Here is a 26,519-nt window from a genome sequence, read left to right as displayed (position 1 = left end):
GGATGCTTTGGAACGAGTGGCGGCACAATATCTATAAAGGCCTTCAACAAAACACAAGCAATAAAGCGATGGCAACAATTGGTGAAAAGTAGGAATTCATTCATTCATACCCCTTATAGAGGTTTATTTTGAATTAGCTACAAACTACAGGTGAACCCTGGATTGACAGTAACATAATAATTATATCTAAAGCCTATAAAGCTAATAGAATTATCCTAGAAATCAATAGATAAGCAAAATACAAGTAAAGGAAGGTTGGATTCTAACACCTAGCACAACGGCCCCAGACCGTCAGCAAACGAGGAAACCTAGAAAAGTTGGAAAAGGGTATGCCTGAACGAACGGTTCGAATAGGAAGTGACATGGATGTCGACTTGCGAGTAAACTTAGTCGGTTTTCTGAGAGAACATGCCGATGTATTCGCATTTCTCTCATGGTCCACCGACTAAATGTGGACAGAAATGTTAACTCGTAAAGAAAAAGAAAAAAAATTCTCGGCAGAGAAAAATCAGGCTATCCAGGAGAAGAGGGAAGCTGGCTTCATTGAGTCTTCATTGAGTCCTGTAATTATCCCGAGTGGCTAGCCAATGTGGCCATGGTGAAGAAGCCAAACGACATCCGGCGGATGTGTGTAGATTTTACAAATTTGAACCAAGCAAACTGCTATCCACGCCAACGTATCGACACGTTGGTAGACTCTACCAGCGGGCACGCCATATTAAGTTTAATGGATGCATTTTTCGAGTACCATCAGATAAGTCTCCATAAGGCTTATAGGAAAAAAACATCTTTCAGCATGGATGTCGGGGTTTACGGTTACAAGGAAATGCCATTCGGTTTGAGGAATGCATGCTCAACTAGGAATGGCAATGGATCGGACTCGAGTCGGACTATACAGACCTATGTTACTCCGACACTTCGTACGACGGTGGGTGCCAGTGTCGACACGACACGACACGTGTCCGGGGAGGTGTCGACACCGGTGTCAGAAAAGAATCTAAAAACCAGGTGTCGAACCCTTTCTCTTTCCTGTATATCTGAATTTCACCCAAAAAATATTGGGCTTTTGGTCTCCTTGGTTAGGAAAATCGGCCGGAAAAAATGGCATAAAGAAGGGTTTAGGAGAGAGAAAGCAGAAAGAAGGGTTGTGGTCCTTGACTCCTTGGTTTCGTGTATTATATTGTAAAAGATTTAATTAATGTACAGCTGACCCTTCATCTTTTATTATTTTTTTTAGTATTTTTTATTTTTCTTTTATTTATTAATGTTGTGTAGCTGTACAGCTAACTGTTTTGAGAGTATCTTTTATATTTTTGAGGGTATTTTTTTTAGTTTTTAATAGCTACTTTATTTTTTGTTTTTATTTTTTTACACCATTCACCTTCCCTAGATCAGATTTTTACATTCCCTAGACAAAGACTTTCACCTTATGTAATATCCCGAATTTTCGGGTATTTTCTAATAAATTATTTTGATAAATTAAGATAATTTTACAATTAAAATAAAGTTTTTAATGAGTTTTAACTAATAGTCACTACAAGTATATTTTCAGATTTATTTTATAAATTTTCTGAAATTAGTCTCCTAGTTAAACCTAATACCCTAAGTATATTTTCAGAATTAATTTATATATTTTTTCTGAAATTTAGTCTCCTAATTAAACCCTAATTGTACCCAAACTATATATACCCTATTGTAACCGAAAAATTCCCGTGCATAATTGTTGACACTCAAACCCTCCTTCATCCCTCAATAGTTTCCCCAGTCGTCATCATCTCTAAGTTGTTCCTTCATCTCGGTAAGTCATGGATTATCACCTCCTTCAACCCAAACTTGAGTATGACTTATATTGTTCTCCTTCCCCTGTTTCTTTTTCTTTAAATTGTTTCTCTTGAAACCCTTAACGTCCTTCTTCACTTTCATTATACTCCATAGGTTTTAGAAAATAAAAACGATTTATTTTATCTAGATAATATTTAGAGGTAAATATATAAGAACTTTTACAATTTTAGAGCTTATATTCTCTGTCATGACCGATTCTTCATTCTAAAACCATAGTAGGGGCTAGCTCTTCTTTCCTCGAATAAATCAATGTTTTAATTGCTACAATTGACTTTAATTTACTTATTTACGTACTTCTTAACTTGTATTGCATACACTTAGTGCCACTAATTTTCTTTGTTGTCTTATTCAATGGGTTTGATGATTAAGGTAGGTTGGGTACTTTAGCGTCAAAACATGCAATTAGGATTAGAATACTAATAATTGATTAGGTTCTAGCTGTATACTGATTTCGTATTACGTATTTTTGTGTAATCGTAGACGGAGACTACTTAGGAACCACGCAAAGAGACTACTAGTTTGAGTACGTGCGCGTTCAAGGTAATTTTCAATGTCCATCATCTTTAGGTCCCGTTAGTAAAAGTATTTGGGTATATTTATGTGTTAATATGTGCTATGGAGATTAAGTGTTATATGCATATATATGAGTGTTATATGTGATTTGAGTTCGTGGGCATGTATAATGAGTGTTATTATGAAAATTATATTCGTATTACTATCATTATTTTACGAAATCAACTACTTGGGGTATATTGTTCTACTAAGTGGAGTATCACGTCTAATAGAGTGGACATGAGTTGGATATGGTTAAAAAAAAAAAAGGGTATGATTATGAAATATAGGGTGTAAACCCTCGTGATTTGAGTTGTAATAATAATCGACTACAGTGATGTTATTATTGATGCACTACGATTTTGGTTGTGTGTATTTGTTCCATATGCTCAGACCTTATTAAAACAACAATAACGTAAAGTGTAATCTCCGAGGGAAAAGCCCGTAAGGGTTAGGAACAGGTTGCCCTACTAGATGTTGTTCTATCGGTGCATCATAGTGGAGACCCGGTAGGCTTCTAGTAGGTTTTTTATTATTCTGTATTAAACTTTCTGCTTAGTCTTCCTCCTAATTCTATTGGTGCGCGGTCGCGGAGACCCATAGTTAATTAGTGAGGGGTGTGCACACTAGGGACATTCTGTACTCATCTTACTTTGGCCATTCTCAAGGGTTACGCGCGACCCTTAGCGTTCTTTTTCCCTCACTTAATTAATATTGATCTTTATGTGATAAGTTTAATAATGGAGTTATTAAATTGGTACTTGTTGTTTAATTGTCTATTTTATGTACTCAAAATGTTTTCAAACTAAAATTATTTATTTTACGGGATGGAGTTGGAATTACTCAGTTTATCTGATTTTTGGGAGTTCGTCTCTCTTGTCTCTTTTCTATTTATTTTTGCAGGTTGGTAAAGGTACTTGGCTACGAGTGAGGAGACGCTTAGAATAACCACCTAGTCAAGAGACAATTTCTATTTCAGTTTAAGTTTAAGTTGGTTTTTGTTATTCATTTTATGGGAATTGGTTGTAGTTTTTATGGGGCACCTTTTAGACCACTTAGTTAATTTTGACTTTAATGATTCTAAATTGTTTTGTTGCTTTGCATTTATTTTCTATGGAGAATAAATGTAGCAGTGACACTCCCAAGGTTTGGACGATTGTTTTATGATATAAAAACAGGGTTTTTGATTATATAAAAGGTCCAAATTTTGGGGGTGTTACAAATTGGTATCAAGAGCTTAGGTTTGTTTTCAAATTTTTTTTTTCTTTCTTAGGAAAATTGGAATTAATGAAATAGGTTAAAAATTGTATAAGGGGTTCTAATTTAAATATGATAAAATAAGTACTAAGTTAAGTAAAAGCCGTGAGCGTGGGAATACGTTAAGGGGTTGTTACACTTATTTGAAAGTACTTGTTTAGTACTTACATTATGTTGTTTTCTTCTTTCTTTTGTCTGTGCTTAGATGGTTCGTACTAGAGTTACTGCAAGGAAACAAACTGCTAGGAGAGGTCCGGGTGTTCGAGCATCGACCCCGTATGAGCTACGAATTCGTGATGGAGAATATGTCCCGCATTTTATTAATCGGTTAAGAGCTTGCATGGAAAGCTATAGGTTGAATGACCTACCAGAGGGTAATGATTTTCATACTCCAGCTAGGCAAGCTGAAGTTTTAATAAGAACCCTTCCTATAATAGGACCACTAGCACTAGTAAGGAGAAGACATAGTCGTATTTTTGTCAACGGGGAGCCTAACACCCAAAGGTACAATTATATGGGACGTTGGTTTTTGGATCTTGTCCACTTGGAGGGCGAGATGATTGATGCTATTACTGCTTGGGAATACGATCGTACGCCGGATAATCAAGACAGCGGCCCGGAAACGAGTGACCCCTCAAACTCCGACTAAGAAGTCGAACATATTCGTTAAATTACAGTATAAACAAGGGAATAAATAAGGCCATTAGGCCATGAGTCGTGTTACTTACTAGGATTGTTGGAATTTTTTTTTTCGTGAAGTACTGTTATCAGTATTATAAGTAGTATGTGGGTTGAAATTAGTTATTAGTTATTTGGTTTCAATGATATTGGTTACGGAGTACTTACTACCTAATTTTAATGACTATTTTTTTTTTTTTTTTTTCTTTCTCTCTTTTATTTAGCCACTTTATCCTAGATGAAATATATTTTCTCAAATTAGAGTCAACAGGGGTAGTTAGTGGGTGATAGCTACCTTACGTGACTTTGCATGTGTGCTTGAATGCGTTTTTGACAGTAATTCCCCTCAATGCAATTTTCATCCTACATGCTAGTTAGGCCATATTGGGTTGTATTGCAACATGTGTTTGCTTGCTTATCATATGTCATAAGACGTCCTAGAAAAGATGGACAGTCTTGCCCCGAGTAATCAATCCTAGATTATTTTTATCTGCAAATTTTATTTTAAGACATTATATATATATATATATATATATATATATATATATATATATATATATATATATATATATATATATATATATATATATTTTTCATGGGTATTAATAGCTAAAATTGTTTACTAAAAGTGAGTAGTAGATACAAAACTAACAAAGTGCAGTACGAGATAGCCTTATTATGTGCAATCAATAGGGTAATTGTGATGTTAATAATTAAGGTGCAAATGTTGGTACGGGAACAACTACTATGAGTTTAAACGCATTAGCCGCGTTGAAATATGTGTGGTGATAACACCAGTGTTAAATTGTGCAGAGTGTGTATGCAAAACTATAACGTATACACTAGGTCTCGTACAAGAAGAGTAGAACAAATGGCTGAAACCCCGGAACAACTCGCTGCTAGATTAAGGAACCTTGAACAGATAAACCAGACTATGGGTTTGTTGTTGCAGCAACAGTTGCAAAACAACAACAACAACAACAACAACAACCATGCTGATAATGACCCGCAAGCTACCATGGCTAAGAAGCTAGCTGCATTGAAACCCCCATTATTCCTAGGTAAGGAGGATCCGTTGTTGGTTGAAAACTGGGTACGTGATTTTGACAAGATCTTCTCTGCTGCTGGTACACCTGATGCTCAAAAGGTGGATCAGGCAACTTTCTATTTGCGCGAAAATGCTGACTTATGGTGGGAAAGACAGGGTCCTATACTAAGAAACCAAGAGAACTTTGGCTGGGATGCGTTCAAGTTGGCTATCAAGGGACGTTTCTTCCCTGAACACATAAGGAGAAAGAAATACAATGAGTTCAGTAGGTTCAATCAAACTGGGGGCATGAGCGTGCAAGAATATGCTGAGAAGTTTAATGAATATGCTAGGTTCTGTCCCAATGTGGTACCTGATGAGAGAGCTAAGGCTTCAAAATTTGAAGATGGGTTGATTTTCAGAATTCAGAAGAAAGTGATAGCAGCTGGCGCAACAGCAACATTCCAAGAAGCATACGAAAGGGCTTGTAACACCGAAAGGGTGATAAAACGCGAAGAAGAGGTGAAGAATATGCACAAGAAGAGAAATAATGCTGAAACCTCCAACCAGCAAGGGTATGACAAGAAACCTCGCTATGGAGGAAATAGTAATGGCTATGGCAATGGAAATGGCTATGGGAATGGAAGTGGCAATGGTAATGGCAGTGGCTACAGGTCTAACAATCGTTATAACAACAACGACCGCAACTACCAAGGCCAAGGAAATCAGAATCAACAAGGATCCCTTCCTTGCAAGAGATGTCACAAGAGCCATCGTGGTCGTACTTGCCAAGGAGACCCAATCACTTGTTACGAATGCAAGGAGCCTGGACATAAGGCACGTGAATGTCCCAAGAGGCAGGGGAATAATCGCCAAGGTCATAATGGAAACAATAATAGCAATGGAGGCGGCTATGGAAGGAACTCGAACAACAATGTCAATGGACATACCAACAATAGTAATGCTGGAGCAACAAACACTAACCAGAACAATGGCAATGGGAGGACCAGCAATGGAAGGATATATGTCATGAACCAGAATGAGGCTAGCATCAATGCCAACGTTGTGACGGGTAATTTTCTAGTTAACTCTAAGCCTGCTTACTTACTTTTTGATTCAGGGGCGTCTCATTCTTTTGTATCCACTTCTTTTGTGAGTAAAAATGCATTGAAACCTTCATCGTCGTGTCAAGCCAATATAGTGATACCATCTGGGGAAGTTGTGCTTTGTAAATCCCTATACCAAAACATTCCCATTAATGTAGCTGGGACTGAGTTACCTGCAGACCTTATCCAGTTTAACCTGGCTGATTTTGATGTAATCTTGGGAATGGATTGGCTTAGTAAGTACAGGGCTAGAATTGAGTGTCACACCCAGAAAGTGTCTCTTAGGGGGCCAAAGGGAAATTCTGGCTTAGTAAGTACAGGGCTAGAATTGAGTGTCACACCCAGAAAGTGTCTCTTAGGGGGCCAAAGGGGAATAGAATTTCTTACCATGGAGTTGTGTCTAAGCCTGAACTCAGTATTGTGTCAGCCATGACTTTTCATTCTTATATTAGGAAAGGTTACCCCATATACTTGTGCCATGTGCAAGATGTGAATGTAGAAGAGAAAGCCATAGAACAGATTCCGGTAGTAAGAGAATTTCAGGATGTATTCCCAGAAGAAATCCCAGGGATGCCACCAGCTAGGGAGTTAGATTTCAAAATAGATTTAGTGCCTGGGACAGGAGCTATTTCCAAGGCACCATATAGGATGGCACCCGCAGAGATGAAGGAGTTGAAAGTGCAGTTAGAGGAGTTGCTTGAGAAAGGGTACATTAGACCGAGTGTCTCACCTTGGGGAGCACCTGTTCTGTTTGTGAGAAAGAAGGATGGGAGCATGAGATTGTGCATTGACTATCGAGAGTTAAACAATGTTACAGTAAAGAATAGGTATCCGTTACCTAGGATTGAGGATTTATTTGATCAACTTAAGGGTGCTGGGATCTTTTCGAAAATTGATTTGAGGTCGGGATACCACCGGTTGAGGATAGCAGCAGAAGATATACCTAAGACAACCTTTCGCACAAGATATGGCCATTATGAGTTCACTGTCATGCCTTTTGGACTCACAAATGCGCCAGCAGCTTTTATGGACCTTATGAATAGAACTTTTCAGCCGTATTTGGATAGGTTTGTTGTGGTGTTTATAGATGATATTTTGGTGTACTCGAGGGATAAGGAAGAGCATGAGGAGCATCTAAGAAGAGTGTTGGAGATACTCCGTGAAAAGCAGTTGTATGCTAAATATTCTAAGTGTGAGTTTTGGCTAGAGAAAGTAGCATTCTTAGGCCATGTGATATCGAAAGAGGGAGTTGCAGTTGACCCATCTAAGATTCGAGCAGTGACTGATTGGCCTCGACCTACTAGTGTGACAGAAGTAAGGAGTTTCTTAGGCCTTGCTGGTTATTATAGGAGATTTGTGGAAGACTTTGCTAGAGTAGCTCAACCAATGACAAATTTAATGAAAAAGACAACGAGATTTCAGTGGGATGAGAAATGTGAGCAAGCTTTTCAAGAGTTGAAACGAAAACTTACCTCTGCACCAGTTTTGACATTACCCTCGGGAGTTGATGGATTTGAGGTGTATAGTGATGCATCAAAAAACGGTTTAGGGTGTGTACTTATGCAATATGGGAAGGTTGTAGCTTATGCATCGAGGCAACTTAAGCAGTATGAGAAGAATTACCCCACACATGATTTGGAGCTAGGGGCAGTGGTGTTTGCTCTTAAGATTTGGAGACACTACTTGTATGGTGTGAGGTGTAAGGTTTATACAGACCACAAAAGCTTGAAGTACATATTCACTCAAAAGGAGTTGAACATGAGACAAAGAAGATGGCTAGAACTGATAAAAGACTACGAATTGGACATCTTGTATCATGAAGGAAAGGCAAACAAGGTAGCTGACGCATTAAGCAGAAAGACAAGCCACACAATGAACACAATGGTGTTGGCAAAGGAGTTATGTAAGGAGTTTCAAAAGCTGAATCTGGAGGTGATGGAAGCTGGTCAAGTGGATGCTCAGTTGAATGCAATGTCAGTAGAACCTACCATATACGATGAGATTCGAGAGAAGCAAGCAACAGATGAATGGTTGGGAAAGGTGAGAAAAATGAAGGAAGAAGGAGCAGCTATTGACTTTGAAATCGACGATACTGGAGCAGTGAAATATAAGGGAAGATGGTGCATTCCAAAAGATGAAGATCTAAAGAGGAAAATCTTAGAGGAGGCTCACAATACTCCATACTCAGTGCATCCGGGCGGAGATAAACTTTATAAAGATCTTAAACAACATTTTTGGTGGTCTAACATGAAGCGTGAGGTAGCGGAGTTTGTAGCAAGATGTTTGACATGTCAGAAGGTAAAGATTCAGCATATGAGACCTGGGGGGAAGTTGCAATCTTTGGAGGTACCGGGATGGAAGTGGGAGTCGATTTCAATGGATTTCGTGATGGCATTACCACTTACCAAGACAGCAAAGAATGCAATTTGGGTCATAGTTGATCGCTTGACAAAGACAGCAAGATTCATTGCCATGAAGGATACTTGGAATGTGAACCAACTAGCAGATGCATACGTTCGTGAAATAGTGAGACTGCATGGAGTTACTAAGGACATCATTTCAGATAGGGACCCGAGATTCTTGTCAAACTTTTGGGGTACTTTTCAGAAAGCATTTGGTACTATACTAAAGTTTAGCACAGCATTTCATCCTGCTACCGATGGGCAGACAGAGAGGACGATTCAGACTCTAGAGGATATGTTAAGGGCTTGTGTAATGGATTTTGGTGGGTCGTGGGATGAGCGATTGCCTATGATTGAGTTCTCATATAATAATAGCTACCATGCAAGCATAGGAATGGCACCTTATGAAGCGTTATATGGGAGGAAATGCAGGAGTCCTTTGTGTTGGAGTGATATTAGTGAGTCGTTGACATTGGGGCCAGAAATGATAGAAGAAACAATAAGGCAGGTTAGGTTGATACAAGAGAATATGAAGGCAGCCCAGGATCGGCAGAAGTCATATGCAGACCAGAATAGAAGGGTGGTGGAGTTTGAAGTTGGAGAAAAAACATTACTTAAGGTGTCACCGACCAAAGGTGTCATGCGATTTGGAAGGAAAGGAAAGTTGAGCCCGAGGTACATTGGCCCGTATGAGGTATTGAAGCGAATTGGAGAGGTGGCATATCAGTTAGCTTTACCAATGGAGTTAGCCAATGTCCACAATGTTTTCCATGTCTCCCAACTCAGAAAATATATCCATGACCCTAACCATGTAATCCAACCAGAGTCTATAGAGTTAGACGAGTCATTAACCTCCAAAGAACGCCCTATTAAGATTCTTGATACCAAAACCAGAAGTACGCGGAACAAGGCCGTTAAGTTAGTTAAAGTGCTATGGTCGAATCAAAGTACGCGGAACAAGGCCGTTAAGTTAGTTAAAGTGCTATGCCCACGAATATAATGAGTGTTATTATGAAAATTATATTCGTATTACTATCATTATTTTACGAAATCAGCTACTTGGGGTATATTGTTCTACTAAGTGGAGTATCACGTCTAATAGAGTGGACATGAGTTGGATATGGTTAAAAAAAAAAAAGGGTATGATTATGAAATATAGGGTGTAAACCCTCGTGATTTGAGTTGTAATAATAATCGACTACAGTGATGTTATTATTGATGCACTACGATTCTGGTTGTGTGTATTTGTTCCATATGCTCAGACCTTATTAAAACAACAATAACGTAAAGTGTAATCTCCGAGGGAAAAGCCCGTAAGGGTTAGGAACAGGTTGCCCTACTAGATGTTCTATCGGTGCATCATAGTGGAGACCCGGTAGGCTTCTAGTAGGTTTTTTATTATTCTGTATTAAACTTTCTGCTTAGTCTTCCTCCTAATTCTATTGGTGTGCGGTCGCGGAGACCCATAGTTAATTAGTGAGGGGTGTGCACACTAGGGACATTCTGTACTCATCTTACTTTGGCCATTCTCAAGGGTTACGCGCGACCCTTAGCGTTCTTTTTCCCTCACTTAATTAATATTGATCTTTATGTGATAAGTTTAATAATGGAGTTATTAAATTGGTACTTGTTTAATTGTCTATTTTATGTACTCAAAATGTTTTCAAACTAAAATTATTTATTTTACGGGATGGAGTTGGAATTACTCAGTTTATCTGATTTTTGGGAGTTCGTCTCTCTTGTCTCTTTTCTATTTATTTTTGCAGGTTGGTAAAGGTACTTGGCTACGAGTGAGGAGACGCTTAGAATAACCACCTAGTCAAGAGACAATTTCTATTTCAGTTTAAGTTTAAGTTTAAGTTGGTTTTTGTTATTCATTTTATGGGAATTGGTTGTAGTTTTTATGGGGCACCTTTTAGACCACTTAGTTAATTTTGACTTTAATGATTCTAAATTGTTTTGTTGCTTTGCATTTATTTTCTATGGAGAATAAATGTAGCAGTGACACTCCCAAGGTTTGGACGATTGTTTTATGATATAGAAACAGGGTTTTTGATTATATAAAAGGTCCAAATTTTGGGGGTGTTACACCTTAAGCCCATTAAATACATAGTACCATATTATTATTTATTTATAATGTTTACTTTCTGAAATTTTTTAATTTATTTTATTTACAACAAAGTGTAGATTTTTTCTGACACTTTATATGGTAGCCGTGTGTAAAAACCTAGTCAAGACATTCCTTTGACCGTATCGAAGTGTCTACAAAAATTTGGATCAGAGAGTCAAATACTCGAACACCTTGTCAGACACTGTAACATTGATACAAATTCCGAGTCCGACCCATCTAGTAAACGGGACCCCAACTTTGACTCCATATCCGAATCCGAATCCGAGTCCGGTTATCCTATATCCATATCCAAATCCAAATCCAAATCCATTCGGATTGTCGGACATCCGACTTAAATTCCAGATCCGACTAAAGGGACAAATTTGGTCAGTTTTTAGTCATTTCTGAAACAAATTTTACAGGATTAATTTGGAACTCAACAAAACGATTCATTACCACATTAGCGAAAGTTCATTGTCACATTCAAACTTTAATTACAAATATTACAAGTTAATTCATAATTTTGTATTAATATCTAAGACTTATAAGGAAAAATTACTTTAAATAATCCAACTATTGATTATTATCTAATAATCCAACTTTTGCACCCCATTGTCTTTTATTGCACCCATGTCACCAACCCGCTACAAGCATAAAACAGGTAATCTATACACGCGTCATGCAACCACTCGTTATAATTTTTTTTTTAAATCGTCTCTTTCTTTCTTCCCCCTACGATCTTTCTCTTGTCTTCCCCTAATTGCTTCTCGATTAATATTCTTGAATTTATCACTTCGATTAATCTTTTTTGATTTTTTATATGCTTTGTAGTTTTCCCAATTTGATCGATATTTTATAATTGTTGCGGTTTTGGAATTACGGAGTAAAAAATCGATGATTAGTAACTGCTGAAGAAATTTTCTTGCTTGTAAAGTAGATGAATTGAATCGTATTTGTTAATTGTTTCACTTTTCATATTTCTTTTGGTGATCAAATGCAATTTTTACGCAACCTTGATTTCTGGAATTGTAGTAGCTCCTCAACTCTCGAGCATAGAAGGGGATTTTTTTATCTTTAAAGTGAGTTTAATGTTCTAGTCTTCTAGTTCCAACAATGAATGACAGAACAAAAGGTAGCATCGTACCTCTCCTCCCTTCCTCCTACCTCCAGCAACCAGCACCCAAAACCACCGTACCTCTCCTTTTCCTTTTCTGCTCTTCTCCCTTCTGCAAACTCACCTCCATCTCTTCTCCTTTGCACCGAAAACCACCATCCCACCCTCCGACACCGAGCACAACCCACCCAACCCAAAATCCAGAAATTCACAACAGGAAAACACCTCACCTCTCAAATCCCAAACCCTAAATTTTCCCACTCTAAATCATCATCTTAAATTCACACACACTATCACACAATTACACAAACAAAACCACAGGCACCAAATCAGGTTCATCATAATCATTATTTTTTCTCTTAATTGATCTATTGATTTCATTTCTACACTTCCAAGTCTCACTCCGATCCGCATCAAATCGTCAGCGGCAGCTTCAGTCAACTGTAGAGTTGGGTTCGATTTTGGGGGTTGCCTCACTGGGAGATGAATAAAGGAAACTAGATCCTTCGAGAAAGTAAAAATTTAAGGATGAGTGAGATTGAGGAAGGGGAGAGGGGAGAGGGAGAGGGAGAGTGGCCATTGATGGAAGCTTGAAAAGGAGGATAGAAGGGAATTCGGGAAGAAGGAAAAAGGAAGGGCGGGTTTTTCTTTAAAAAATAAAAAGTAAGTTATTCACTTGTTATTCCGGTTACTGGTCGTTTGGGTGTAATAAAAGCGAATGGGGTATATAGGTTAGATTATTAGATAATAATCGATAGGTTGGATTATTAATGGAAAGTCGATTATTTAAAGTAATTTTTCCTAATTATAAGTTACAACTCAAAATTTCTAAAATCAAGTAAAGTGGAGAAAAATCAGAAAAGTGAATTTAGATCACAAAACTTGATTTATGCTATTTTCATAAGCATGTTGGCTTGATCTATAGTTATTGGTGGTACAGCCAGACCTTGATCCAAGAATCTCATGCAAAATGTCGACTTTGTGTTTGGGCATGAGAGTATAAAGGAGATGGAAGGTGTAAAGAGGAGTAATGGAGAACATGTCATAGACCCTTAGAAGGAGATGGAAGGTTAGAGAGAGAAAGAGGAGAAAATGTGATAGAGGAGAGAGAAAGAGTGGAAGGAGGAGAGAAGTGGCGTGGTAAAGTTACCAAAACAAAGAACTTGATCCTTTTATATACACACACCAATGAAATACAAACCCTAATAAGAAGGCAACGTTTTGATCATGGCTCGAACTCTGGTCGGACCCTGTTCAGACTCCGAATCCGACCCGCCTCCTGTTCGGATTTGGATACGATTTTTTTTAATAGGATTTGGATCGGACTTTTTCCTTCGAATCGAGTCGGACTTGGTCCAGATTCAGATCTAATTGCCATCCCTATGCTCAAGCTATCTATTGTTCGGGAATGTCTATGATATTTATAATGTGTTTTAAAGAAAACCGATGTTTTGTCGCATGGAAAAATGAACTGAACCGGTAAATGAGAGAGTAGGTGGAGGTCAAGTTATAGTTAAGGGAAACCATATTCCCACATGAATGATGTAAGGAAAGTTCTGATGTCAATGAGCTTATGTAAAGAAAATGATTCCTTGTCGACACATGCTTTTACGATAATGAGATTAAGATATTTTCGAACAATAAATACTAATATATGATAGGTGCAAAATGATTTTTGAAATAAAACCGTTTTGACGGGCTGGATACACCTGAGTTTTCCTCTCATTTTTGGAATTTTTCTATGTTTTCCCTATTTTCTATTTTTATATTGACATACATGTTGGTTATGGAGCTCAAGTCTATAAAACGCTAAGTGATTATCGGAGCTGGTATTTTAAGATGGAGATATTGAGATGAGGACTTATGTATTTTGAGAATATTATTATCGAGGTGAATATAAGGGTATTGAATTATATTTATTTCAGGAAAGCAATTATATCATTTAAGGAATGTTGTATGAGGATTATTTTATCCGCGGACCCATACCCACAGGTCCCATGATTATTTTATGTCTAATTCTGCTAGTTAAGTGCTAGTTAAGTACAGTTTGTTACCGCTAATTAAGGTGCCAAAAATTGGGGCATTACACAACACAACCACAACCAATTCTCCCTTCACCACCAAACCACTACTACTCCCCAAATCCTTCCAACACAAACCACAATTCATCCATAAAGCACTTCAATCAAAAAATTTGAACAAGAGCTCTGAAAAATCCATAAAATGAACCAAATTAGATGTATAATTAGGAGAGAAAGGAAGGATTATATCGACAATAACGTGGGTCTAAAACCCACAAATGAACTTTCTTACGCCTCCATGATGTTCGTAATATCTCTTTGCACACCGGTTTAAAAATCAATCCCCATGGGAAATCCCTATTCAATTTGATTGATCTTACAACAAATCGACGAAGCTTACAAGGGGTGTTATATATACCCATTTACTCTCTTTGTACGAACAATTAGTCTTTCAATGTCTCATATTAGTTTGTGGTCAAAAATTAATTAGCTGCTTAAGCTTTGGGAAAATAAAATTTCAGTCATTGTAGAAGATACTATCATATTTTCCTTACAAGATTGAAGCTCTTAGTAATATTTCTTTTCTATATCTCTTTTTTCGTTTTCTTTAATTGTTGTTGGTAATTGTTAGTAGTTATTTCAGAGCGATTTCCTTCAATATTGCATAAAGATCTAATAATTCCCAAAATACAGTACCTTCTAAGTTAATTCCCCCATACCGTCCACATCAGCAAGGGAGAAAGAGAAGTAATTTTTTTTTTCCAGTTCAGCGTTAAACCGCCATCTGAGATAGCGGTTTCGTTTTAAAGCAAACCGCCATCTCAGATGGCGATTCAATGTTATAAACCGCTATCTGAGATAGCGGTTTGCTTTAAAATAAAACCGCTATCTCAGATAGCGCTTTGCTTTAAAACATGACGGGGGTATATAAACCGCTATATGAGATAGCGGTTTTCAGGTAGCGGTTTACTTATGTCAACCGCTACCTGAGATAGCGGTTTAGTGCCGCTTTGTTAAAAGAAAAATAGACCGATTTTAATGCTGACGTGGACGGTACGGTGGGAATTAAGTTAGAAAGTGGCGCATTATGGGAATTTGACGTTCTTTAAACAATATTGAAGGAAATCGCTCATTATTTTAAGATATTAGATTGTTCATTCAATTTTCTTAATCTTGAATCCATTCATGATTAACCTTGATTTGTTGGTTATTGAACATTCCATGGACTGCTAGTAGTCTAGTTCTAGGGATTGGATGAAACCTTCAATCTTAGTTTTAAAAAGTGCAAAGCGCACTGAAGCGCAAAGCTTAAGGGCAAAGCGTAAAGCAAAAGCGCACGCTTTTCGTAGGCGAAGCGCACCGGGAAAGAAATAATAAAATTTAAAAGTTCAGAAAATATGGAAAGAAAAGATGAAAAAAATGAGAAATCAAAACGATGAATAAAAAATTCAGAAGCCGAAGGGAGAATCCGGCGAGAAGGCTAGTGAAATCTGGCTACGGGAGAAAATTGCACTAGGGTTTTCAAAAACTTCCCAAATATTCGCTTTTTAAAAAAAGGAAATCACGTGATACTTTAAAAAAGAAAATTAGAGTCACGTGGCTTTATTTTTTATAAAAAAGAAGGGTCTAATGTGCCTAGACTACAAGAAGCGCAAAAGCGCTAGGAAGCGCGCGCTTCATGTATGTCGCTAGGCTTCGGCCGGCGTTTTGCTGTGAGCTTCCTAGCTTCCGGGGCTTTAAGCGCAAAAAGGCGCGCTTTTTAAAATTAAGCCCTCAATATAGTCTTAGAAACTTAATTTTATGTGGGGGTTTAATTCTTATGGGGTATTAATTAGTTGATTTCAAGGGATTCTTATGACTAGTTCTTGTGATTAATCACCATAGGAGCTTAATCTCCTCAACCAAAGATCGAAAGATGAAGGTTGAGTAGTATACTTCTTTAGTAGTTCCTTATGCTTGAGCAACTAGAAGACCATAAAAATAGGAATTTCTAGTTAAAGGAATTGTTATTAGCATCAAGCATGTCATTTATTGTTTGGATTTATGTTTTGTGGCCATGAAAATAGGTTGTAGGCTTATAAGCTAATGATTTAAGCAATCTTTTCTACCACGAAAGAGTATATTGGGTGTCTTAGATGATTTACCCCTAATTTATCCTCGAATGCCTTATTCACCATGTTTGATTGCAATTTCATATAAAGTTGTGTGGTGTAACCCTTACCTAGGTCATTTTTATTATTGAATTACCCTTTTTAATCCCAATCTAGTTTCAATTGGTATTAAAACCAAACACTTTCTTTAAAATCGAACTTGACTTAGCTTATTTAAACGATACACTTTTTTCTTTCTACTAGTTATTTAAACGAACTAGTTATTTAAACGATAGCTTGTTCAACGGGATCAAGGGCACGATATTGGGGATACAAATATCCCTAGGGATATGGTTAACCTAGACTTTATGCGAAGAATTCAAAAGAGAGAAGTCGAAATGGCACTGAAAAAGATGGGGCGCAAGAGGGCAGTGGGGCCCGATGGTATACCTATCGAAGTCTGGAGATGCTTGGGAGAGAGAGGGGTTGTATGGTTAACAACTCTTTTCAACAAGATTTGGGGAAGTAATAGGATGCCATTAGAGTGGAGAAAGAGTACTATCATCCCCTTGTACAAGAATAAGGGTGATGTCCAGGATTGTGCCAACTATCGAGGAATCAAACTAATGAGTCATACTATGAAACTTTGGGAGCGGATTATTGAGCAAAGACTGAGGAAAACTGTGAAAATTTCGGAGAACCAGTTTGGATTTACGCCTGGGAGATCGACTATGGAGGCCATTCATCTTATAAGGCAACTAATGGAGAATTATCGGGATAAGAAGAAGGACTTACATATGATTTTCATAGATTTGGAGAAGGCGTATGACAAGGTACCAAGGGAAATCATTTGGTGGGCATTAAGTAAGAAAGGAATTCCGATGAAGTATATTGATATCATCAAGGACATGTATGAGGGAGTTAGCACGAGTGTGAGAACTAGTGTTGGTAAGACCGAAGAATTCCCCATTACGATTGGAGTGCATCAAGGTTCCGCACTTAGCCCGTTTCTTTTTGCTATAGTCATGGACGAATTGACGAGGTCAATCCAAGATGGTATTCCCTGGTGCATGATGTTTGCAGATGATATTGTGTTGATTGATGAAACAAAAGAAGGAGTGGAAAGTAAGTTGGAGTTATGGAGACAAACGTTGGAATCTCGGGGTTTTAGGCTAAGTAGAAACAAGACGGAATATATGGAGTGTAAGTTTAGTGGAGTCCAAGATAGAGAGACAGGGGAGATTACCTTAGATGGGAAAATTGTCCAAGGCTCTAAAACGTTCCGTTATTTAGGATCTATTATCCAAAAGGATGGAGAATTGGATGGCGATGTGGCCCATAGAATCAAAGCAGGTTGGTTGAAGTGGAAAGGTGCCACGGGGTTCCTATGTGATTCAGGAATGCCCCAAAGATTGACGGGAAAACTTTACCGCACGGCAATTCGACCGGCTTTGTTATACGGCACAGAATGCTGGGCAGTGAAACATTGTCACGTGCACAAGATGAATGTGGCGGAGATGCGCATGTTACGTTGGATGTGTGGGCATACAAGAAATGATCGTTTGAGGAATGAGATTATTAGGAAGAAAGTAGGGGTTGCACCGATTGAGTTTAAGATGATGGAAAATCGTTTAAGATGGTTTGGACATGTGAGCAGAAGACCAAGTGATGCCCCGGTTAGGAGGATAGAAGGGTGGCAAAGTGATAGAATTGCAAGGGGTAGGGGAAGACCTAAGAAAACTTGGAGGAAGGTGATTGAACACGATATGAGCTTTCTTGGGATTGAGGAAAATATGGCGTTGGATAGGACAAAGTGGAGGGAGAGAATATACATTGATGACTTCAGTTGATTTATACAGTTTTCATGTTTTTGTTTCTTTCTATTTTTATTTTATTTTTTATTCTTTTTTTTATTTTTATTTTTATTTTATTTTTAAAATTCTTTAAAATTCTTTTTAATTTACATGCTATTTTGAAATATACTTATTTTACTTATTCATTTATTTTAAACTTTACTTATTTTTTATTATCTCTTACAATATTTCTTCTATAATATATATACATTTTTCTCTTATCTTACTTTCATTAATTCCACTTTCTCTTCCTTGTTTTTCTTATTACTTCTTGCTCCTTTTTTGTTTGATTGGTGACAATGACGATCTCCTACGACGATTCATGTTAGCCGACCCCAAATCATTTTGGGACTAAGGCTTTGTTGTTGTTGTTGTTGTACTAGTTATTGAGACCGAGTTAGATTTATTTTGATAGGTTGGCGATGCTCTATCACATGCCCTTCAGCAGAGGATAAATTTCCACCATCCATATTTTGGTTAATGAAGAAAATCCCAAGAAGAATATCAATGGAACACCACTACATCAACCAATGAAACTAATGGCAATACAACTCATGGAACTGAACTTGGCATAACTCATGTTCTTAGGATTAAAAGTGGAATACTGGAATCACACCCATATCTTAGTATCCATTTCATAGATTACTACTATTTTAAGAAAAAGAAACTACCCAACATAGGTAAGCCCATTCCCACTCGAAATATAAGATACATCAGGTTCTTGCAAAGGGTTCAGAGAAATGAAGTTTAGTAGGTGGCTGCGAAAGATCAAATTTCAATATTTTAATGCACAGACAGAAAAGGAAAAAAAAAAAAAAAAGGCTAAAAAAAATTTCTTTCACTTTAAGTCTTTAACAATGAATCTCATGATTCAGGTTTCACTCTTTACTCCGCAAAAGGAAAATGACCAAACAAAATCCATCAAGCCAAACTTCATTGCGGATTCATCAGTGTTGTAGATATTTTACATAATTTCCATAAGTATGCGAAAGAGTTATAGTGAAAAAAGAAATAAAAATGTTTACGCATCCGGTTCTTATCTCCAAGGGAACATCCTGAACCAATTTAAAATATCAAAACGTTTTTTTTTTAACATAATACATTTCAATAAGCTATATAAGTAGGTTCCACATAACAATTTCTAGATACTAAGCTTACAGCTGGAGCTGGTCTTGAAGATTCTACAACATCTAGACAACTGACCATACCTCAATGCCTCTAACAAAAGAAAAAAGGTTGTTTCCAGTCAACTGTTAATCAGAGAGGCAAGCAACTGACCACTATTCCATGACCAATAAGTAACAGGTAGTTTATTGGAAAATAGACTTTCTCCCATTGTGAAGTAAAGTAGAATCTGACCAACATTTGGATAGACAATTACTCGATAACAAATGTATCATAAACACTCCTTATTCAAGTGAAGTAGTGGGTGGTCAGTCAATTGTCTTTCTGGTAAAGGGTCTAACAAGAACAATGTTTCTGTACACCCTTATTTATTAGCAGAATTCAGGAGTAATGCTACATACATCAGAACCCCGTTCCACTCCCCCTGCCCATAAGGGAGCCTTATCAGAGGCTTTCAAGTTTAAACTAAATGGTAAATATGTAGGTTTACCGTTTACATATTCCCCACGAAGAAACTTATTATCAATTGCCGTGGAAAGAAATACGAAAAAAACAAAATACCTGATGTATAGGTTCTTCGTGGTCTGTCGGGTTGATAAGGTCTGTTATTCCAAATAATCTTGCTGCATAGGAACCACCAATAGAAGTCAATTTTTCTAATCTTCACTTACAAGAAGAATAGAGAATTCGATGGACAACTTTATGGCACCTTTCTCAAATTTGTCAGAGTTTGTGTCAACACCAATTATATGAGAAGCTCCCCTTAGTTTGGCACCCAGAGCTACCTGATGGACAACAGGAGTTATACGGCCCGAAAAACTTTAGAAGTTCTTCGTGAATCTGAAATTTGTAATACAGGAAATAACGTTTCTCTACTTACAGAGAGACCGACAGTTCCAAGACCAAAGATGACAACTGTTGATTGTTTTGATATATCAGCAACCTTCCAAGCAGCACCTAGACCTAAAATACTTGTGCATTCGTGAACTCTAATTAGAAAAGCGTGAGTGCAATTACGCATATCTGTACTGAAGAACTATGACAAAGATGTCATGAACAGTGTATGAAGAACGAAAAACATTATATCTAGCCACAGAATGAAAGAGGAGACAATTCAGTTTTCTGCCCGTCTCTTTGTTAACTATTAAAGAAAATACTATCATGTCAATTAGGATCAGCTCAACGAAACAATAGAAATATTGTGACAAAAAATTAAAAAGGTCCTTCGTATGACCTCACCAAGTTATACAAAGGAAATGTAGGTAAGAGGAAAATAAAAAAGTTCAGGAGTGTTCTGATTGTGTACAAGAAATCCTGTTACATTTATTTAGGTTGTAAAGCTAAGGCAGATATAGTAGAACTTCTGTAATGTGGCTGCTGCAAATGAAGGGTGTTTGACCTCAGCCCTTCCCATAAGGTAGGGGGCATAGAAAAAAAACGCGGATACGGTCGCGTTGTCGCGGAAACCGCTTGTAACGGAAGAATAGAACAGATCGCGGCTTACGCGGTGTGAAGTTTTGAAAAAAAACACATTAACATGTCTAAGCCTTATTATTACATTTTTAGTCTAAAAAGTATTATATCAACACAATATAACCAAATCTATCCTAATACTAGTGAGTATTATATTCCTTGAACAAATAAGCACTTGAAATATTTCTGGTCAATTTATGTAAAAGAACGGTGTAACGGAGAAAAAAAACGTCTAACGCGGCGAGTCACCGTTACGTAACGGAAGACGCGAGGAGAAAGACGTGATTTTTGTCAAACCGTAATGTAACGGGTTTTCGTGGAACGGCAAATCTAAAATAGGTTACAGAACGGCCGTTACGTAACGGAACGGCCGAGTTTTAATTCCATGGTAGGGAGTTGCTCATGGTGATGCTTTTGCACTAGTACAGTGATGTTTAGACAGTTAGTACTGGTAATTGTCGGCTATAGCTGCTGCTACTCTGTAGTCTGCGCTACTATTATCCTTGGAAATATTTTTTTTTTTAAAAAAGTAGAACGAACAAAAACCCAGATCTCAATCAATTCCTTCCTAAAATCCTATGTATAATACTAGCGAAATTCTACATGGTGACCTCTTGGTTTGAGAAATTATACATGGTGGGAACTGAAAATCAGCGACCCTGTGCTAATTTTTATTACACGTCCTGTTGTAATTAACTAAATCCACTGCTAACACACAATGATTTAACCATATTTCTAACCCTAATTGTGATTACTAACCTAATCATAAATAAAAAATATTCCTCCTGAAAACATCCCGCCATTCTCTTCACTGTATGACATTATAACCCCTGCGTCTCTCTCACAAGTCACAGGAGAAACAAGTGAATTAAGAATGGCACAGATTGACGATAAAAAACAGACAACTTTTGACAAATCGTATGCCTTTGATTATGTTCAGTTTCGGGAACTGGAAAATCTATCTATATACTCTACTAAAACACAGGGCGCTCAGTTTGGAGCTGACAAGTGTCCCTGTGTTAATAATTTTTATTACTTTTTAAAAAATTAAAATTTTACTATTATTTACATTTTTAAGTCTGGTTATTCAAAATATAAAATAAGAATAAAACCTTGGAGTTAGCTATCACGGGTATTAATAAAAGATATACAATTTCTAAAACACTATACATAATTATGCTTGACTTTCCAATTCCATGTATTATAAACCGTGTACTGGGACAAGATTTTAGATGGAAATCTACTATAGAATATTGTTAGCATTAAACCGTGTACTAGGGTAAGATTGTAGATGGCAATCTACTATAGAATATAGTTAGCAATAAAATCGTGTACTAAGAAAAGATTTCCATCGAAAATATTTTCCTATTCCATATATTATAATCCGTGTAGTAGGAAAATATTTTAGATGGCAATCTACTATAGAATATAGTTAGGAATAAACCGTGTACTAGGAATATATTTTGGTAAATTAGCTTTGCTCTGTATTATGTTTACTAAAATAATAATAGGAAAAGATTTTACGTTTACTAGGGTTTGCATCGTATCTATTTATATATACTCTACTAAAACACAAGGCGCTCTGACTGGAGCTGACAAGTGTCCCTGTGTAAAAAAAAATGATTTACTTTTTTAAAAAACTAAATTGTTAATATATTTACATTATTAGATACGTTAGAATATAGTTAGCAATCTAATATAGAATATTCAGATGATATTAAATATAATCTAAAATAGAATATTAACAAATATAAAAATATTCTATCTCTTATTTAACAAATATAAAAATATTCTATCTCTTATTTAACAAATATAAAAATATTCTATCTCTACTATTTTTCCTAACACTAAAAGTATGACTACTTTATATGTTACTCAATTAAATAAAATAATTGGAATTATTATTACGGAATAACAGACGTATTCTATTTATTATAAAATGTAACTATCAATTATTTTGAAACAATTGAAGATGTTTATTTATTTACAAGGACCAACATATTATCTAACCCAATTTACACTTTCCTTATTAAATTAATATATACTTGTAATTGAATTAGACATACTTCTATTCCTAAGTCCGCTCCCAAATGATCTTTACGTTAACTATTTGCACCATAAGTAAATGTTATATATTATGATATAAATTCTATCACTTATCTACCAAAAAAAATTATATATCTGTTATTTTTTTCCAAAAACTAAAAGCCTTACTACTTTATACTTTACTCCATTTAATAAAAAAAATGGAATAATTATTACGGAATAATAAACATACTCCATTTACTATGGCATGTGATTGTATAATTATTTTGAAACAAATGAAGTATGTTTATTTATTTACAAGGACCAACAGATTTATATAATTCAAATTGCACACTTCATATTCCTACCTCCGTTCCCGAATGATCTTTACGTTAACTATTTAAACCATAATTAAAGAACTTCGGTAAGTATGTAATGATATATGCGGGTAACAAATAGGAAATGAGTGATTATATATAAGGCACTGTTTTGTTTGACTTATTTTAGATAAAATAAGTTCAATTAAGATAAGCCCAATTAAGATATGTTCATAAAAATAAGCATTTTCATAAAAATAAGCCCAAATAATTTTATTTCAGACAAAATAAGTTGTTTTCAGTTCGGATAAGTTTAATGAGTTCAGATAAGTTCATATGAGTTCATATAAGTTCAGATAATATAAGTTCATACCCAATAAGTTGAATAGAATAGAGCCTAAATAAATCAACAATGCAAGTGGGTGAAAACTAATATTAAAGTATTGTGAGTGAATAATTTGTGGTTGACGTACTACTATAATAAAATATTGTATGTTGTATGTTGTGGTGGAAAAAAAATGAGGGAATGAATGTAAAATTCATATGTCTACAATGGAACAAACCAGAGTGGAAAGAACTTTTAGAAAATGACTAAAACATAAAGCGTAAAGATCTTAAGAGCATAAACGGAGGTATTTGTAAAAATGATGAGTTTAGAGAATGTTTATCTCACATCTACGCTAGCTAGAAAGGAAACGGAGAAATATAGGGATACAGTATTAGTAAATATAATAATAAAGAAGAATTGATTTTAAGGTTTCAAACTCACCTGCGACACATATTTACTCATTCTAAATATTATTTTAAGAATAATTTTTAAATAGCTATTATAGTAAAAATAAAAAAAGTATTACTACCCTACATATGATAATGTTTGGTTTATTTACTTGATTACTCTAATCAGACAACCAAATTGCTAAATACCCCAGAAAAGAGTTTTAAAATTCAAAATCCTCTTACAAAAAAAATGATGTCGGGTTTAGGCAGTAGCGGATCCAAAATAATTTAGTAGTGGGTAAAAAAAATCTTTATTTTAGTGGGTGCAAATTGCCAAATTGATTTTATTATTGAAAAACTACAAATTTTCTGATTTTTATTTTTATTTTTTTATCAAACATCTACATTCAAATGGGGTCAAATTAATGACCCCACGACTTAAATACTAGCTCATTCCTTAGATCTAAAGGTAGGTTTGAGGAGGGTGTGGATACACGAACGGTAATAAAACAAGGATACATTTGTTTTTCGCCCGCGAGATGGGGATTAGGACATGAATGAGTATCGTACCTATCGTGGTGGCGAGCAGAGGATGCAAGAATTTAGGGACCAACCTCACCCATATTCGAAGTTATCTCTAGCCGATTAAAGTATATATGGTAGGGGTTAGTGTTAAAGAATCATGTTAGTGATTTAGATGATGGGGGGAAGTATTAAGATGGTATAATACTTTTGAAGTAAAGAGCAGATGAAAATAACTTTTATGCTTGAAACAGGTGATGAAATGGGAAGACAGTAAATTTATTTACATACCCATGTTTTTTTTTTCAAATTTTTAAATAAGTAACAAATGGAATGGGGGTAAAAAATCTATCGATTATTAATTTTAATAAGAAGATTATCTATAAGATCTACGTTAATAATAATTGTCTATAGATGTAGATTAGATATGCAAATTTAATATTCATATCATAAACCGTGCATCGCACGGGTACTATACTAGTTATATGAGTAAATGTGAGGGCTACAAAAAAGTTATTTTAGCAGTAGCGGTTAATGCTGTTTTGGTGCAGCTGCAAGTAAAGAGTTCCCATTTCGGCGATCGAAGTACGGAGCATGACTTTTGTTTTCTTTGTGTTGGGTGTTTCCAGTGATAAGCGGAGTGATGTTTAGAATTGGAAAATTTTGCCGTATGAGGATTCTGCTTAGTATTTATAGAGAGAATATAAATCAAGAATTATATCATAAAAAAATTGATATCAATTATAAGGTATTTAATAGATTAATAGTAGTACAAAAGTTCTTGCATGCACAATTGTTACCCATTTTTTGTAACTTTTATCCAGTTTTTTGTAACGGTTTACTCCCTCCGTCCCAGATTAGTTGTTAGACTTTCCTTTTTCGTCCATCCCAGATTAGTTGTTAGACTTTCCTTTTTCATCCGTCCCAAATTAGTTGTTACACTTCTTAATTAGGAATGAGCCCACAATTGTTATATTGTCTCTCTCTTCCTACTAATGGTTTTTTGTCTCCACACCCTCTCTCATTCAATTAAAAAAATACTTCATTAACTCCTATCACGTCTACTTTTTCAATAAAATAACAATTGATAACCAAACAACCACTTATCACCTAAAATTTTGTGCAAAGGTAAGTGTAACGACTAATTTGGGACAGAGGGAGTATATGTTATTAAGTTTTATATTATGAAAAAAAAATTTGATGGATAAACATTTTAAAGGGTTAAATGATTTTTATACATTGTTAGTGATTTCGAAAGAATAATTTTTATTAAAATGAAAAAATTTATCACTAAAAAATAGAAAAAATTTACAAATATCGGAATAACTTTTAAACATTTTGAGTTAACTTTTACTCCGGTATACATTAAATAATAATAATAATAATAATAATAATAATAATAATAATAATAATAATAATAATAATAATAATAAATATTTAATATTTATTGTACACCACTTTTAAATAAGAATTATAGTTATGGTTGACGTAAAGAGGAAACGTTTGTGTTAGACTTACTACATGGGTAAATTAGTAATTGCATAATTAGGATTAGAAATATGGTTAATTAGTGGTGGGATAGCCATAATCTTATTTAATAATGGCAGTAAGGCCCTGTTCTAATTCAATTCAGTTCAATTCAATTAATTAAACCGAAAATTATTACCATACAAAACTTCCCAAACCAAGAGGTTGCCATGTAGAATTTCTCAAAATACTATCTTCTTGCATTTAATTATCATAAATCGATCCAGTTATCAAAAAAGGTTCAGAGGTTATAAGTTATACTCCCCCCATCCCTCACCAATCTTTACATCATGGGTTGGCACGAAAATTCAGATTTATTATAAATCGGTAAAGATAAGAAGAAAAAAGTTTGAAGTTTATTGAATTCTACCTGCAGCCACTCCGCAACTGAGAAGACAAAGTTTGTCCAAAGGAACATCAGATCTCACTTTAACAGCACAACCAGAGTGAACAACAGTGAACTCACTAAAACTTGAGACTGCACAATAATGATACACGGGCTCTCCTTTGATTGAAAAACGTGTCTTCTGATCACTGTGCATGACACCTCTCCTTTCCAGACCAAGAACTTGACACATATTGCTTTGAGTAGATAAGCAATGTCTGCATGTCATACACTCTCCCGTAAATAATGTAAGCACGTGATCACCTTCTTGAAATTCCGTCACCCCTTGCCCCACGCTCTCAACAATCCTGCATAGTTAACACCTCCGGTAATTAATTGCCACTTGATAGCGTAAACTAAACTGTCAAAATTATCG

General features: G+C 35.8%; 1 protein-coding gene across 3 annotated transcripts in view; it reads right to left on the bottom strand.

The window, feature by feature from the left end:
- LOC110806039 (alcohol dehydrogenase-like 6) overlaps nucleotides 1-26,519 on the bottom strand; it is a 41,173-nt gene that overhangs the window by 9,778 nt on the left and 4,876 nt on the right. For all 3 annotated transcript variants that reach the window (XM_022011679.2, XM_056836833.1, XM_022011678.2), the window contains exons 4-7: nucleotides 26,129-26,451; nucleotides 20,058-20,140; nucleotides 19,887-19,962; nucleotides 19,739-19,800 (exon numbers count right to left, since the gene is read on the bottom strand). In XM_022011679.2, the coding sequence (XP_021867371.2) occupies nucleotides 19,739-19,800; nucleotides 19,887-19,962; nucleotides 20,058-20,140; nucleotides 26,129-26,451 (544 nt within the window). The remainder of the gene's footprint in view (nucleotides 1-19,738; nucleotides 19,801-19,886; nucleotides 19,963-20,057; nucleotides 20,141-26,128; nucleotides 26,452-26,519) is intronic.

The sequence above is a fragment of the Spinacia oleracea genome, chromosome 2, assembly GCF_020520425.1.
Source record: "Spinacia oleracea cultivar Varoflay chromosome 2, BTI_SOV_V1, whole genome shotgun sequence".
NCBI lineage: Eukaryota > Viridiplantae > Streptophyta > Magnoliopsida > Caryophyllales > Amaranthaceae > Spinacia > Spinacia oleracea.
This window is presented reverse-complemented; position numbering and strand designations above follow the sequence as displayed.